We start from the raw sequence: 17,337 nt of genomic DNA, 5'->3' as shown, positions 1-17,337 counted from the left end.
CCTTAAGCTCTCTAGATACTGAAAGAGAAAATGAAGTGTTACATAGCCACGACATCAGCAACTTTCTGTAACAAATGTAACTGACAAGATGTACGAAGATTCACGCTGCAGAAGTCTGTTGCTACGACAGATAAAACCAACTTCTCTGGCAACTGATGAAAAGCCTGCTATCTGTCAAGTCATTTAAAAATGCAGATCGCGAAACAACTGTAACAATAAATGTTGCCTGTTACATTCTCTTTTTAAGCCTAGCTGACACCTCTAGCAGATTTCTTGAGGCACATTTTAGGCCTTGGAGGAGATAAGGTTCACAACATAGACCCATACACATTTTCATACTGCTCAACCACCCCAAAATGAGCAGGATATCCCCGAAATACACAAGCATCCTTTCTTCTGATTGGATCCTGAATGTCCCATTTTTTGTTCTGGAGCTCTGCTCTGAGTCAGCTGCCTCACGCCAGACCAAAAGATGCTTGGTTTTTCGTTACCTAGCTCCCAGAAGAGCTCAATGTTGATTAGCAGGAGGGTATGCATTTTCCCAACCCCATCTTTCAACTCTTAGCTAATTCCCTGGTTCTCTACTAAGTTCAGAAGCAATAAGACCTCCATCAGCAGTTGATTTTTGTTTTGCTTAGGTATTTAAGTGTGGGCACTTTCTTTTGTAACACTGAATTTATTCAATGTTTGCTAAATTGCATATTTTTTCTCCTGTATGGATTTCTTGGTATGTTTTGTAAGTAGACTTCTCTCCTCCACCCAAATGCTTTGTATTTTGGTAAGTGAGTGTTCAATGTAAGCTGTTTTGGGCACAGCTCACTGTGGTAAGGTGACATATAAATTAACGCAATCAATCAATATTTGACTTTAAAATATACTGGTAAGTCCCTTACCTTTTGTATCTGTTTGAAATTGTCCTAGAGGTGTCCTACGAAAACAAAAACAAACCAATTAGAATCAAATTTAATATACAAAATGGCTGATTTAAAGCATTACTTGCTAATAATAATGGGCAAATCAAATCAAAATACAGGACAGTCAAACCCAAAGTTATACAAGCATTTCTGGTGTGCCCAGAAATACCATTCTCTGATCAGTGAGTTTAGTGGGACTAGTAATTATGTATAAAAGCACTCATGCAAGGCAAGGAGACTGCACACACAAGCACACGGCTCATGTATATTGTGGCTTAACAAAACACACTTTATGGCTCAGCATTGCATGCAAATGTGGCCAGTGACAAATGATAAAGCACAATCACATTTAAATTCAAGATACAGCTATGCCTTCACCTTGAGCTTAGCTTTGGCTTTAACCAAATTGAAACTGTGTCTCAGAACAGAGGCTTCCAAGTGGTTCCTTAATGAGAAATGGCTTCTGGATTTTAAAACCCAGCAGTGAGTTAAGTTGGTATATCTTTTATAATTTATATCCCACCTTTCTTTTGAACTGAAAAAGGGAAGGTTATGAACACTACAAATGTACGGGGGTGGGAGTGATAATAAATGTATAAAAGGTAAAAGAACAAAATTATAGTTAAACACTAAAAAGCACTTTAAAAAGATCTGTAAGCAGCTCGTGGCCGGGGGTGGGGGGGGAGGATGATATTTTAGTAGCAACCTTCACAGAACTAGCATGTTCACCACCAGAGAAAAGGAGAGCACACAGAATTAGGGACTAGAAAAAAGATATTGTGGTGAAGTCTAGAATTAATGTATAATTCTCATTGTAATGGCAGAATGAATTTCAGCCGACTCACGCTTAAACAACAGGACCATGACTTTGGCCCTAAAAGAAGAATAGAAGTCTTAGGTCTGTTCTCATTTCACAAATTGCAAAACCATTTGGGGGGGGGGGAGACATGTATTCAATAACACAGACCACCATGCCCACCCAGTTTAAGTCCCGCTAACTCCACAGCACGAGACCATGCAGTGCACCCAATTGTTAACCACTATAGCTAAGATACAATGTAAGATTTCTGTTGATTAATCACACACGCATTTCATGCTTGCAACATTCCCCCCAAACATCCTTTACTCATGGGGTCTTTTTGAATAGTTATAACAAAAAAAAAAAAAGCCTACACATAAAATCATGGAAAACTTCCCCCTCTTTTGTAATTTGCTGCAGCTAGTTTGGAAGGAACTTTTGGCAATTAGCATGCCACTACAAAGCTCTAGGGAAACTAGTGTCAGGAAGGCTTTCAGTGCTGTTTACTAACAGGAACTCATACTAATACATCAAACCTCTGTATTCCCACACAATTAAATAGTCACCAGAGGCTTAGAGATATGACATAGTTATACATATTGCCTTTCACATTGCTGGAATAAATAGTATTTCTCTTGAATGTTTTATTACTGGCAACATACTGCAGCTCATTCTTTTGCTTGCTCACTCACTCACTTGGATTTTAAATGAAGATTTAGGATAAAATTTAATCTTTTTATTATTATTTCAACAGAATTCTGAAGGTGGAGCAATGGGACTAAACTGAAAATTAAGTGGACAGGACAGATTGAGTTTTGGAACATTTTCCTTTTGAGAAGGTCTGTTATTATTCTATAAATTTCTATCCCACTCTTCCTCCCAAAGAAACCCAGGGTTGTAAACACCAAAATAGTAAAACAGTAAAAACAAAAGCAAAAATAGAAACAGATTTAAAACACTTATAAACAATTACAAGCCCCTGGAAGCATTTAGAAACAGTCAGAAATCATTCAAGTATAGCAGGATTCACCTAATGAATCCCGTCAGTGCACTTGCTTTCACCCCCCCTTTCCTTCCCCCACATCCGCAGGTGCCCCCTGAAATGGCCTTGGGGGAGAGAACCTCCAGAACAGGACATGGGGGAGGAGAGGCAGGGTCATCCTGTCTGTCAAACTGCAATGTGACACTGGATTCCAGTCAGTATCTTTCAGCCAACAAATGTATGGGTAAGCAGGAACGTTTTCAAGCTTTTTGTCCTGAAAAGTTAGTGCTTAGGGAGACAAACACACCTCACCAGGGAGGGCATTCCACAAACAGGGAACTACAACTGAGAATGCCCTATCAAGATTCACCCTGCACCATCAACAGGGCCTCCCCCACTTATCAGTCACTATAGGAAATACTGAGCTAGATGGACCATAATAAGAACACAAGAACAGAGGGGAAGTCCTGTTTCACAAGGCCAAAAGTCAATCTAGCCCAGGCATAGGCAAACTTGGCGCTCCAGCTGTTTTTGGACTACAACTCCCATGATCCCTAGCTAACAGGACCAGTGGTCAGGGATGATGGGAACTGTAGTCTCAAAACAGCTGGAGGGCTGAGTTTGCCTATGCCTGATCTAGCCCAATATCCTATTCACAGTGGCCAACCAGATGTCTAGGAGACACCAGCAAGCAGGACGTCTCCTTACTTGTGATTCCCAACAACTGTTACTCAGAGGCATTCTACCTCTGACAGTGGAGCAAGAACACCTTTAAATTGCTCAAGAGGTCTTTCCTTGTAAGCTCATTAAAGATTCTTGCAGCAGTCTTACCCAAACTTTAACAATTGTCTCAAAGGGATTAGTGCTAAAAAGATGAAGTCATTTTAATCTACAGGCGAAATGACAACTTTGAAATGAAAATTACTTATTTCTGGAAGCAAGACCAAAATTAGGCTGGTGACAATAGAGGTGCTCCAGGATCTGTTTGCCATCCTTTATCAAAAGAAAAATACTAGTTTATTGTCTCAGCTGTTCAGGGGCAAGCCAGCTCCATTTTATATTTATTTTTTAAAAAATGGGGGGGGGGGACATGACTTGATGTTTATTATTAATTATCTAACAGACACAGAAGGGCAGGGATGGAAAAAAGAAATATTTTAGTGCTGCTTTTAGGCTGTTTCATTTATTGTATAGTTGGCTAGTTCAGTTGGTTTTTTCCTGTTTCATCACTGTAGGCCTGTTTGCTTGTTTTGCTTTACTTGTAAGTCACCCTGAGGGCTATATGGAGCCATGTAGCAGAGCACAAATAGGAATAAATTAATTTAAAAGCTAAAGACACTGCAAGGGTGTGTTTCACAAAAAACGCTGCCACCTCTTCAACCATTTGTCTACAGACCATTCTGAAATTGACAGCAGACTTCAAAGTGGTAGTTCTCTAACCTGCCTGCTGCTTTCCAGATCTTGAAGACAGCATATAGAATCTTTTGCAAACTCCAAATACATAAAAGTCCTCCCAAAGATGGGACATTTATGTTAATGATTCATTGTGGATAGGAGGGAGTCAACATGCCACCATACCAGGGTTTTGTTGTTTCAGCCTTTAATTTATAGCTTGTTTTTAAAAAATACTTTTCCGACTGAAATGTTATTTGAAAGTCAGTGCTGATCACTAAGGTTTGTTCCAGTATTCAAACTGACTCCCTGAATAAAGGAGATGTCCAGAAACAACTACAGCAACTATGATAGTGACAGAAATGCACAACTACAAAAACACAAACATCACTGCTGCCGCCCCCCCCCCCCCCCGTGTTTCATTGTGGTGCTACTGACTGGCAGAGCTACCACCCACAGGAAATGATTTAGGAATGCAGTTAGCACAACCATACGCCTGTTTTTAAAATGCCATTATGCTAATTTCAACAAGAGAGCCCCAAATGGAAAATGGCTATAGATGTATGACATCTGAAAGTCTAATCAATTCTTTTTTCAAAAAGCACTAAAAACATTGAAAGAATTGCAAGAGTAAACCACAATGCAATTTCAAGTATCTAAATGAAAATGCTTTATGGTATGTATTTTGAAAGGCTGGGGCAAATTAAGTATTTTAAAAATGCAGAACTATTCTGCATATTGTCTTAATAAACTAAATCTACTTTTGTGCAGATAAATGAATGGAAAATTTGGATGGAAAATTTCCTGACTCTTCCTTTCCCTTGCAGTTATCCATAGCCACTGAAATGCCTCTGGATAGTTGAGGGGCCCTCCTAAACAATATGCGATGTAGTGGAACTAACCAAAATCAGGTGAGCCTCACCTAATTTAAGGCCATTCTCCCCAGCAGCCTATCCAGCATTGTTCATTGTGCAGCAGAATCGCATGTGGCTGCAGAGGACAGTACATTTTATTTCCATAAATGTCACTGGAATCCTAGAATTGTAGAGTTGGAAGGGACCTCAAGGGTCATCTAGTCCAACCCCTTGCAATGCAGGAATCCCAACTAAAGTATCCATGACCAAGAAACAATTTGTTAACTGGGATGCTGAAAGAAGTGTGAGAACAATTCTGTTTTAAGGAAACGTTTTCATCTTCCTTGTGTTGAAAGAAAGACCATATCACTGCATATTGTAGCAGACACCCTAGAGCCTCAAGAAACAAAACAACCACTTAACTTTCAGCCCTGTCTTTTAAAATTTGCCCTTGCCAGTTAGCATTAGGCCTGATGTATTGAATACTTGCCATTGCCAATTAAAATTTCCAGTTCTAATAATACATACCCTTATTGGTCTGACAGTCAAACAATGTAATGGTGACAATGTCTATCATATAGATGAGTGTTTTTTAACCTTTGGGGGCCTCTTGTGGGCACCACAAACCCACACTGAAACTAAGAACACACCACAGTTTATACTACTGGCTGCATTCAAGCCTAATTTCAGTGGGGGGTGGCAGAGCAGACCTTGTGAGTACCAGGGAAGGCCCCTGTGGGCAGATCTACATTGCTGACGCTTGGTATAGATGTTTAGTCAGAAGAACCAGTGTGTGTTCACAATAAGCATTAAACTGAACATTAAAATAAAGTTAGGTACTGGAAGTTACTTATTTCACAAAGCTGAGGTACCAAGTTTGGCAAACACATTTACCCAACTCCTACAGCGGCAGAAGTAGTGGTGTGCTGAATCTCTTGAAGTTCAAAGAAAACAGTATTGAAACTCCTCACCTGTAATATGTATGAGGCACTTGGGTCTGCACTGGCTGATTCATTCTGCGCTGTGTTCTGTTGTGTGATTGCATCTTCCCTTTTACGCTCCTTTTGTCCTGCTTCATCATCATCATATTCATCCAAGCTCTACAAACAAAACACATTAATGTTTATGGTTTGGTGGTTGTGGTTGTTGTTGCTGCATGACCATTCAAAGTAGTACGTACAAGGCATGAATTTGTTGGTCAAGATCAAAGGCTACTAGCCTCAATGCTTATGCTCTGCTTCCACAGCTGGAGGAAGTGATGTTTCTAAATACCAGTTGCTGGAAGCTACAGGAGGGTAGAGTGCTCTTGTGCTCAAATCCTGTTTATGGGTTTCCCATAGGTATCTGGTTGGCCACTGTGAGAACAGGATGCTGGACTAGATAGGCCATTGGCCAGCAGGCTCTTCTTAAGTTCTTCTTCGTTAAGTTAAATCAGAGAGGAATAGGAAACCTTTGACCCATTCCAGATGTTGTTGGACTCCAAGTCCCATTTCCTCCAGTCAACCATGGCTAATGGTCTGGGGTAATGGGAGCTGCAGTTCAACAACATATGGAAGACCACAAGGTACCCACTCCTGGGTTAAGTGTAAGATGCAGTTGGCTATATTACATCTGGCTAGACAGAATAATGATCAAGACTCTACATGAGGCAGCTTCATATGTTCTTCACAGGATACAAGTTATAAAACAAAAAGCAATTGTTCAAGCGAAGAGGCCAAAGCGAAGACTTTGCTATTAGAACTCTTGCATTTTTCATCAGCATTTCTTTTAAGTCTGCAAGTATAAAATGAAGCAAAACAGATGGAAAATTCATAGGGACAGCTGAAAGCTCAGATAGATAATTTAGCCTTCATACTGAAATTTTGGCAGGGGTGTGAAGATTTGTGTAAAGAAACGATAGTGGCTTGTGGTCCAAATCTAGCCTTCAAATGGCCGCAGGCTAACCTTCCCTCTGGTAAACAAAACTTCTCATGATGTGCTTCAAGATGCAGAACACCACTAGTGCTACTTAAGACAAAAAAGTAATTTACAAAGAAAAAGCAAAGTAAATGATCATTGGGCAAATTCTATAATTGTCAGGAGGTTGGGGGAAAGAAAGAGAAGAATCATTTGGTAAGGCAAGCACCTTCCTCACTGTGAAAAAGTTACTGCCAGACACAACCAGACAACAGTATCCACATGTTTGAGTCACTTGCAGGACTGACTCATAATAGTACACTTTTGTAAGTAGAGATAAACAATAGGATTATTTTAATGCTTATTATCTCTCTCTCACACAGTGGGTTGTATCCATCAAAGTCATCCCATTAGGACAAGGACTTACACTTGCACAATGTGACTTCCTCTCCAACTACTCTCACTGTGCCCCTCCCAAATCTATTTTGGGTTTCCCTCCAACCTTCTGCATCAGAGTTACGTGGGGAGAAGAGAGGTATAGAAACTCCCTTTGCATACATGAAATTCTTTGGGCTAATGGAACAAGTTCATTGGATACAAAAGCATGTCTGCTTTCCCCAGCAGCTGTAGGAAAAGAGGTGAATGGGGAGGGCAATCTCAACAGAGCTATAGAAACCTCAACACAGGAGTGGAGAAATAATTTCCCTGCTGATTGCCTCACAATCTGCCTGTAAACAACTCTTCCTCCCACAACATAAAGAATGAGGCACAACTGGAAGGAAGTGTGGGTTGGCAAAGGAGCAACTGTGTTCCCTCCCCCAGATAAATGGAGAGAAGAGAATGACTGGCAGGGAGCAGAAAGAGGGCAGGCACCAATACATTTTTGAAGGAACAAAAAGCAAAACTGCAACACCCTTCTCCACTCTCATTCCCTTTTAACTGCAACCTTGCACATTCACTCCACTTGCTCACAATCTAGCACAGGGGTCGGTTCACTTCAGTGGAGATTCCTCCATGGGCCAGATTGCGTGTGCCCACTCATACACGTGCCTACGATTTCCGGCTTCTGTGCAGACATGATTTTCGGTGTCTGTGCATGTGCAGATGCGATTTTCGGCGCCATGGAAGAGAGTCCCCGCACCATGCTGGTTTAGCACAGTGGGCAGGGATTCGCTGAGCGGGTGGCTTTGTTCGGGGGCGGCTTGTGGGCCAGTTAAAAGACCCCCGTGGGCTGCTTGTGGCCCATGAGCCTTAGGTTGCCTACCCCTGATCTAGCAAGTAATTTCACTTGAAATCTTCCAAGCCAAAGCACTTATGCCCACAACTGCTGGGACTTAATTCACAACGTGTCAGAGGTGCTAACCTTCCCTAACTCAACCTGGACTCAGGTCCTTCATACTATTTTCCAGTTTACTCATCTCATTTCTAGGAACACTCCTTCCTCCCACCCCATATGCCAAAGTCGTTTCCATCATTCTAAGGCTTTTGGATTGCTTCCATTCCCAGAGTACCAATGGCTTAGCATGCATAACAGGCTCTAGGCTCAGTTCCTAGCATCTTCTGGTAGCAGGGCCAGATGAGAAAATGGTCAGACTACACTTAAAATTCAGAAGTGCTTCAAGGCACATCTGAAGCCAAATGAAGCCATCACTAGTCCTGGCAGGTCATAGTTTTAAGGGAGATTTTTCACCCTGTGGCCATTTTTCTTCCCCAAATGTATTTTTCAGCAAACATATTAGGAAGTCAGAAAACTTCTTAGCAAGGTCTGACTCAACAGCCTTCACCCAGAGTAAGTGCCTCCTTTGACTATGAAAAGCTGGCTTTGATTATGAAAATGAATATACAGATCTTAAAATTGCAATAAAGTATGTTGATGGAGCAAGTGGCGACAGACATGGAAAATGAGAAGAAACTTTGTTTTTTGTCCCTTTATATTAGTCAGACAACTTTGTGTACAATCTGAAGATTTAGAAAGGACATCCCATCCAACTTCAATTTACATTATATAAACTCAAGTGAGATGAAGAGAGGTTTTTCTTTTTAAATAAGCTAGATTCTGTAGATTTTATGGCTTTAAATAAAATGGGAGGAGAGAAAGGAAAATCAACAGATATGCTGCATAACCTTCTTTAAAACAAACAGTAGTTCATTAATTTATTAAAATATTTCTATACCACCATATCATAAAATATCAGAGTGGTGTGCTAAAACACAAAACACCATTATGTTGCAGGTGACTTATCTGCGATATTGCACTGCTGTCTGTAGAGCTCTGGTGTTAGTGCTAATCATACACAGTTGCAAAATTTCAGAGTAGTTTAAGAAAGTGAAAAGTATAACATATGCATGTTTTCCAAATTTTCCAAAACTTGCTCAAGGTAACTTGAAAGAAAAACACATAACCCTCGGATTGCTGCAAACCTTTTATTTTCTCTAGGTATTGTCTGGATTTCTGTGCTGTCACAGAAGCTTGATGAAAAAAGAGACTTTCCAGAATTAGGAATGCAGTTCAAAATTTAGAAATAGTCTCCTGGTTTTTAAAAGCCAGATTTCTTCACAAGAACCACTAACCACACATTAGACTTATTAAGTAAGCAAAGATTAATACAAGGAATGTATGTTAATGCACTGGGAAAATGAAAACATTGAGACTAGACCCTAAAACTGATTATTAACACAGCATTTTAAATAATCACAGAATAAAACCCCCGAAAAGCTTCATAGGCAAGAAGTGTTCAGATTGTGAAGCCATCTGAAGATAAAGCTACGTTGGAAGAAAACAGAAGGCAAAAGTATGAGAAATGCAAGAGGTCTATGATTTGGGGTCACACTGAACAAACTTGGCCTTCAGAGGAATCAAGGTGTTTTAAAAAATAAGCACCTTTCAGGGGAAGAAGAAATATTGACCAAGGCAGAGCAGCAGCCATACCAAATTGTGCCAAACTGTAGAACACACCTTCTTTCGGCAAAGAAACTCACTTATATGTACTTGCTGGTTACCACTCACCTTATAACTCCCTGAGTGTGTTGGAGAATGTGAATGTAGGAAAAGGAAGTTAGTTTTTAAAATAAGTTAATTTTTAAAAGACATCCCAAAAAATCTCACCAAGAGAGATCATCCATGGTAAACAGAAGCAGTTTGAGCAGACTATATGAGCAGACTACACCTTTGTGGCTGCTTCTGCCCCAACCCAAATGTTTCCAATGACCTCTGTCCACACATTTCTTCGTGATAATGTTTTTAAATAACACATAAGCAGTCAGGTGCCTTCAATGAAGAGGGATGTTTGCTAAACCACATCTCACAGTTACAGAATGATTAACAAGCTGCCTGCATTGGTATGAAATCTCATGTTCTAGCCTGTGATAACAAAGCTGTTCTAAGATCAAGGGCCATCCCACATATTCTACAAGACAATTATTGTTCCTTGTACATCAACACCAAGGTCACAAAATGACACTTAAATCTGTTTCAGAGAACTGATGACATTCTGGTCACCGGTGACTTCACCTATCAAGCATCCCCGGAACCTAAAGACCTGAAAAGGATGGGTTGGTGGGAAACACCATGCCATACACATGTTGCTCCCCAAGGCTATAATCACTGCAGAGAAGCATCATGGAGGCAACATCCTAAAGTGGTTACTGGAAAACAAAGAAGTACCATCCATGTTAGATCCTCTGAGCCACTTGCATATTGAGAAACCTCTAGGAAAACTGTTCTGTTGCTTGGTGAGAGGCAGAAAATGAAGCAGTCGAGATAATTATGCTCAGTCAGCCCCTGTGCACATTCTAGCATAGATGCTTTGTTCAGGAGAGCTGTGGCCCATTACTATTAGCACCAGTAACCCATCTTACAAAACAGACCTCATGAAAGCCCCTGCATTCCATATCAGATGTTTTGAGTCACATGGGCACAATGCAGATATAATGAGGAACCTGGTTATGCCCCTGGTGCCAAGCTCTTTTTCATCAGGAGATGAGGTTGGAGATTCAGAGTGGGAGAAGGAATTGCCCTCAGTGCCAGCCCCAGAAGCACCTAGCCAACTTCTTCCAGAAGAGCCCATGGTGCCAGTATCCATCCAGCATGACAATGTTGTGTGGCCCTCCTATGACAACTCCAACTCAGAAGTTCTAGTACAACCACAGTCTCCTCTACTCTGTCACAGTCAATAACTGATACAACAAGCTGGGGTCTTTTAAATAAGAGGCTTCTCTCAGCAAACGTGGAGGTAGCTACTGAGTCATGTAAAGCTCATTTGGAGGATGACTGCTGCTGAAGCAATATCTGAGTTTTGTTCTCATGAACTCCTGAGCCCTGCATGGAGCTGTCCAGGGTAATCTTGGTTTGTCTCTGCTGAAGTCAGCACTCACTGCAGAACAGCTTCAAGCTTGTGAGCACCCCCTTTTCTCACGTCTGTGAGGAGCAGCTTTTGATTCTATACCAACCAGTTTCCCATGATTTCCTGAACTTTGGGAACTGTTTTGTTAAACTATGGTTGGAGACAATTCAGCAGGATTCAGCATAGCTTAAGCCAATGGTAATTAACATTGTGTTCTCCAAAGGTTGTTGAACTCCAGCTCCCATCAGCCCCACCCAACACAGCCAATGCCCAGGGCTGATAGAAGTTGTAGTTCAAGGAAATCTGGAGGGATGTTGATCTTCTGCGCTACATGAAATAAGAGGTAGAAGGGGGAAATGTGGAAGCACAAGGCTGGCCACACCTTGTTCTCATACCGGACAACCATAGTTTTCTATTATGGCTGAACTAATCAATAGAATTTCAGGGTTTTAACGTCTTTAAATGTTTCAGAGTATCCAAGATTTAAGGGGTAAATTACACTTAGAAAAGCAATGTATAGAAGCTGAGAAAATAATGAAAAATATTCTATCAGCCAAGTATGTTTGTGTGTGTTTATTTTGTGTGTGGAGATACATATATATTTATATACACACACAAGCATGCATGTGTGTGTGTGTGTGTGTGAGAGAGAGAGAGAGAGAGAGAGAGAGAGAGAATGTGTGCGTGCACACACACACACACACACACACACACACACACACTGCTCAAATAATCTTCCTGTGATTTTGTATTTTTAAAAAGCTGGTAGATTCAATAGCCTATTAACAACAATTCCACATATGCTGATTCTGATACAACCATTTATTTAAAAGGATACTTACAGTTACCTATCTGAGCTTAATATAGAGAATTGATTAAATTCCTTAGCACTGAAATAAACACTTGAGATTACAGTACAGTGGTGCCCCGCAATACGAATGCCTTGCAAGACGAAAAACCCGCTAGACGAAAGGGTTTTCCGTTTTTCGAGGCACTTCGCAAGACGAATTTCCCTATGGGCTTGCTTCACAAGACGAAAACGTCTTGCGAGTCTTGCGATTTTTTTCGCTTTTTTCTCCCTTTTTCTAAGCCTCTAAGCTGCTAATAGCCGCTAAGCCGCTAACAGGGTTGCTTCGCAAGACGAAAAAACCGCAAGACGAAGAGACTCGCGGAACAGATTCTTTTCGTCTTGCGAGGCACCACTGTAATTATACTTCCTTCTAAACCTCAAGTTGTGGAAACAAGAGCAGCAACAAGAAGAAAAAAAAAGCAGATGCCTAAATCAAGCATGATTAAAACACATGGCTCAAAGAACACAATTCTCAACCAGACTTTGAAACCATATATTGCCAGTGCCATTCAAAACTGACTAAACCTATCCCTTGGGATAAACTGAAGGTAAAAATACAAGAGCAGAATGTCTTTTATTAATAAAAATATATTCCAATCTATTATACAACCCATTTTAAATTTCAGTATCCGCTCAGGGGATAGAATGGTGCTTCTTTCAAAAATCCACCCACCTCTATTAGCATTTGCAGTTTTTGAGCCTGATCCACCTGACCCTTAATACAGGGACCTGTTTGATTCTTTGCTTAACAAAACCCCTCTCTGATGAATTTTAGTCCTCTGAACTTCCTTCTGTAGACTTATTCAAGCCTGAACAGTTTCATCAGTATAGTCTTTGAGGACCTTTCTATTCCATCTTATTAAATGCTTTGCCACCGGGTTATAAACGAACAAGCTGAACAATGGCTATGCAAAGTGACTTGGGAGAGAAAGATGTTCAAAAACCTTGCAACCTTTCAAGGGATAATTAGCCACTTTCCCAATGCAAGCATTCCTCACATTACTTACATTCCTCCACAGCTGTTTTACTTCCGACATACCAACACAGCCTTGCAATAAATGGCTGGCTGCCCATTTGCTTACTTAGCTCTCCCCCTGTAACTTCTCATTTTCACCACTTTTCCACTGCTCAGTCTCCCCCCCCCCATTCCATCTTCACCTGAAAAGCCCACTCCCACCATCTGGAAGGAAATTAAGTAGTGAACTGCACTGCACTTTTTCCTGGGCGGAGAGAGCACCATGGTACTCACACAGGCTTCCCTATTAGCTTAAAAGGTGATCAATACAGGGGGACTTACTGTCTAACACTTCAGAAAGTGGGAAGAATGGGAGAGGAGAATCTGCCATCACTCAACTCAAGGCAACCTCAACCCTGAGTCTCCATGCTGCCACCGAAAAACAAAAAGCACCAGAATTTGTAAAATTAGTTAGTATGTTAGATATTCTTGGGAAATTTGACAATAACCTTTGACTCATGCTTCAAGCAGTACACAGAACACACATTTAAAATTGGGGGTGGGGAGATGTCTCGTTTTAGTGGAGGAATAGGGAACATAACAGGCTAGAGAATTTTTGGCCTACAGGGAATCTTACATGTTTAGATCAATATTTATTTCATTCCTTCCTTCCTTCTTTCTAACCTTGTACAGACATGAAACACATTTTTAATGAATAAGAGTTTTATTGCATTTTTTGTATTTGTGAGTACTGCTTGAAAATGGAACATTTAAGAAACTTTCACCTATTTGATTTTCTGGTGCAATGATGCAAGAACAATTATGTTTGATCCAAATCCAAAACAAAAGTGCTATTAGGAATGATTGTAAAATAAGGAGTGGGAGAGCTGTGGTTTCTTTCCAAGAGCAGTTTAAAACATGTCTTTTTACAGCTTGCAAGATGTACCTTTGAACAACTAAGCAAAACCAACTCATTGGTCACATTCAAAAGTAATATCCTCCACCCAACAATCATTGACTGTTGTGGGAATTTCAAGGGGTTAACCTATTTCTAGACAAAGCAGGATGAATTCAACTGCTGAGTCTGATTTAACATGAAGACTATTTTGTTTTTAAAGCATTTGCAGCACCCACAATCTGCAAAAAATTGTGGTTTATGCAAAAGGTTTTTAGAGCCATCACAACAGCAGCATTGCAGTAACTAAATTCTACAGAGGTGGAAGTCAGATGCTACTGTTCACAGTATTAAAATGTGCAGTTAATTTTTCCAACTGCATGGTAAAGCCTGTAATAATGTCCCTTAGACAACAGACAGCTGAATGAGCATCTGAGGGTGAAAAGGAATGTTTTCATAGGCACAGTTAGTAAATACCAATGGTTGTAGCAGACATTCTTCCTTAAATGGAAGCTAACACTGATTTAGCTGAAATGCTTTTTGCTGCAATAGATGTGACTGCCTAGCTATTAACCTTTGCAACACCTTCAGCTAGAAGACACAAAAGCTGAACACTTCAGCACAAACAATTGCTTTTAAATTCATTTCTTGTTATATACTTTAGATCTCAAAATCTCCTATGTCCAATTTCTACAGAAAGCAACTGAAAAGTAAGAACAATTTTAGATTTTAAAAATTCACCTCAAACTAGGCTCATGCTTTTATCAGCTGAGATTAGGAGTGTTACAATATTTCTTAGGGAGGTGTGAACATTTAAATATGGTAAGCCCAGTATAAAGAGTTTTCTTATTCCTTAACTCCCTCTCCTCAAAGTCGAATTGTATTTTAAAATTAGACATAATTCTGGGATATTCATATTTCCAAACTAGTCTGTACAAATGTAGAAATAATAATTTAGAAATAGTTCTAAGTGGCATGTTGACATTAAGTGATTTAGAAATTTTGTAGATCTTTTAAATACATTTTTATTTTGGAAAAAGCAGTAAATTAAAACAAACTTTTCTGATAGTCTGGAAAATGATCTTAGGATGTGTGGGGCAATTGAACTGCCTTCTCTCTTTTTTGACTGCAGCTTTCATAAATAGTAGACTGCAATTTCTAGGGACATTAAGTGAACGGCATTGGCATATGATAAACTTGCACGTTCTTGATTTAGGCTATGTTCTGATATAATGCTAAACATGGATTAGTACACGGGTAGTCAACATATCACTTTCTGGTTATTTCAGACTATAACACCCTTTATCTCTGACTGCCAGACATACTGGCTAGAGCTGGTGGGTGGTGCAGTCCAAAACATCTGGAAAGTACCATGTTGGCAACCTCTGCTTTAAAAGGTTGAGAAAGCAAGTCTAACACACACACAGGTTCATAGGCTCTTCCCCTCCCCTCCAGTGTGGCCATGAGGAGGACATCAGAAGCTTCTGCTTCCACTTTAAATTGAGCAGAGTTTAGCTTGTCATCCAAACCCTAAACTGTGGAGAACCTTAATTACGGCTAGTTAAAAACAAGTCAGTTTAATAAGCTCTGGGCAGATCCATACCATATATTTAAAACACATAAAATGCACATTAAACACATGTAATTTGCCCCAAAGAATCCTGTTAAGTGTGATTCTCCCCCCCCCCACAGAACTACAGTTCCCAACACCTTTAATAAACTATAGCTCCCAGGATTCTTTGGGGGAGGTTGTGAGCTTTAAATGAGAATTGAATGTGTTTTAAATGCATGGTATGGATCTGCCCTATGATTTGAAGATGAACCACTATTTGGCAGTTGTCAGGGGTTCAGGGAGAGAGACGCAGATGAGGGAGGAGACAGAAAGTGAGGGGGAAGGATTCCAGACTGACGAGGAAGAGGATGACAATGACCCAAGATTGTCCATGAGTCCGTCCAGTGAATCGGAGGACTCCCAAAAGGGAGCCCCTCTGGTCAAGCCAAGGGGAGCTAGAGGGGGAAGCAGTCAGGAGCAGGGAAACGAAGGGGGGAACCCCCAGTGGGAGTTGGAGAGCGAGACCGGCTGCTCCGCTGGAACGGAGTGAGGGGGGAGGAGTGACCAGTGTGTCAGAAGGAGCAGAACAGGAAGCAGAGAGGGGAAGGAGATCAGGGCAAAACGTCCTGCCGGAAGGGGAGGAAAGTAGTATCGAGGGCAGTGTAACTGTCGAAGGGAAGGTCAGGAGCAACGTACGCGCGCCAAGTTCAAAATGGGAGGTGCGCGGAAATGAAGAGAGTCCTGGGGAGGAGCCTGGTCCCAAAGCCTGAAGGAGGGGGGAGGAGGCGGCAGAGGATTCAGCCTCTGGAGAGTCCCGAAGGGAGAGAACACAGGGGGGCAGAAAGACCCTGCGGAAAAGGAAAGAGAGAAAGAGGTGGACCAGTACAAGCCTCTTAAACTGGTGTAGAGGCGGTACTGACTCAGAGGGGACTTCAGCGGTCTAAGCGTAACAGACGTAGGGTCACGGACCTCGGATGTAAAGCTACTAATGTTCTTCAATAAAAGCTTTTGTACATAAGCTGGAGTGGACTTTGGTCTCTTGTGAGCTGGGACCACGGGTGACTCTGACAGCAAGTCCCCTCTCAAAGAACGCAAAATTTTTTTTTGCAAAGCTCACGAACGGTAGCAGCCATGAGTGCGGAGGAGCAGCTGACAACACTGCGAAACGCAGTTACAGAACTCACCGCTGCAGTCATTGCATCTCAGAAGAAGAGTGATGAAGCGGAGAAGCGCTGCCAGGACCTGCAAACAAGGTGGGAGCGTGCAAGCAGGGAAGGGTTCCCAGCGTCCAGATCGGAGGGAATTGGACTTAGAAGGCGGGGGGGCAGTCTAGTCACCCACTTCGATGGGAACCTAAAGCACTACCCAAGTTTCAGAGCAGACGTCTTGTATGCACTGCATTTGCTTCGTAATGACTTTAAAGATGAAGAGGAGAAAGTGGGGTTTATTGTGTCTCATTTGCATGGGGAGGCAAGAGCTTGGTTGCGCAATTTGTGGCGCGAAGACGGCCCTGCCCGCCGCGATTCTGATGAATTTATTAAAGCGATGGACGCTTGTTTCCAGTCAACCGTGGATCTTGATCTTGCACGCAGGGAAATGCACGGGTTGCGGCAAGGGAGAGCCACTGTGCGTCAGTATCATTCGCGATTTTTCGCCTTACTGACTGTATTAGGCTGGGAGAAGGACTGCAAACCAGTGAGAGATTTGTTCTGGGAGGGTCTCAGCGGCCCCATAAAAGATGAACTTGCCAGGGGAGACAGACCTCAGACCCTGGAGGACGTCGTGCAGAGGGCTCTCGCAATAGGGGTACGGCACGAAGAACGTCCTTGGCACAATGAGGAGGGACGCCAGGCGCGTGCACCGGCAAGGACACCTCCTTTTCTCCCCAGAGATTTCAGTCAGGCA

The 17,337-nt window shown here is 41.6% G+C and overlaps 1 protein-coding gene and 1 long non-coding RNA gene across 3 annotated transcripts in view; one reads left to right on the top strand and one right to left on the bottom strand.

Moving 5' to 3' along the window:
• Positions 1–17,337, bottom strand: part of PAWR (pro-apoptotic WT1 regulator) — a 67,111-nt gene that overhangs the window by 15,926 nt on the left and 33,848 nt on the right. The window contains exons 2-3 of the mRNA XM_081878594.1: positions 5,913–6,041; positions 894–928 (exon numbers count right to left, since the gene is read on the bottom strand). Coding sequence (XP_081734720.1) covers positions 894–928; positions 5,913–6,041 — 164 coding nt within the window. The remainder of the gene's footprint in view (positions 1–893; positions 929–5,912; positions 6,042–17,337) is intronic.
• LOC309351199 overlaps positions 1–17,337 on the top strand; it is a 37,361-nt gene that overhangs the window by 10,992 nt on the left and 9,032 nt on the right. For both annotated transcript variants that reach the window (XR_014160744.1, XR_014160745.1), the window contains exons 2-3: positions 2,468–2,552; positions 4,915–4,998. This is a non-coding gene — a long non-coding RNA (uncharacterized lncRNA). The remainder of the gene's footprint in view (positions 1–2,467; positions 2,553–4,914; positions 4,999–17,337) is intronic.

Source organism: Podarcis erhardii, assembly GCF_964252035.2.
Source record: "Podarcis erhardii genome assembly, chromosome: 10".
Classification (NCBI taxonomy): domain Eukaryota; kingdom Metazoa; phylum Chordata; class Lepidosauria; order Squamata; family Lacertidae; genus Podarcis; species Podarcis erhardii.
The sequence above is the reverse complement of the archived record's forward strand: the minus strand, read 5'-3'. Positions and strand labels throughout refer to the sequence as shown.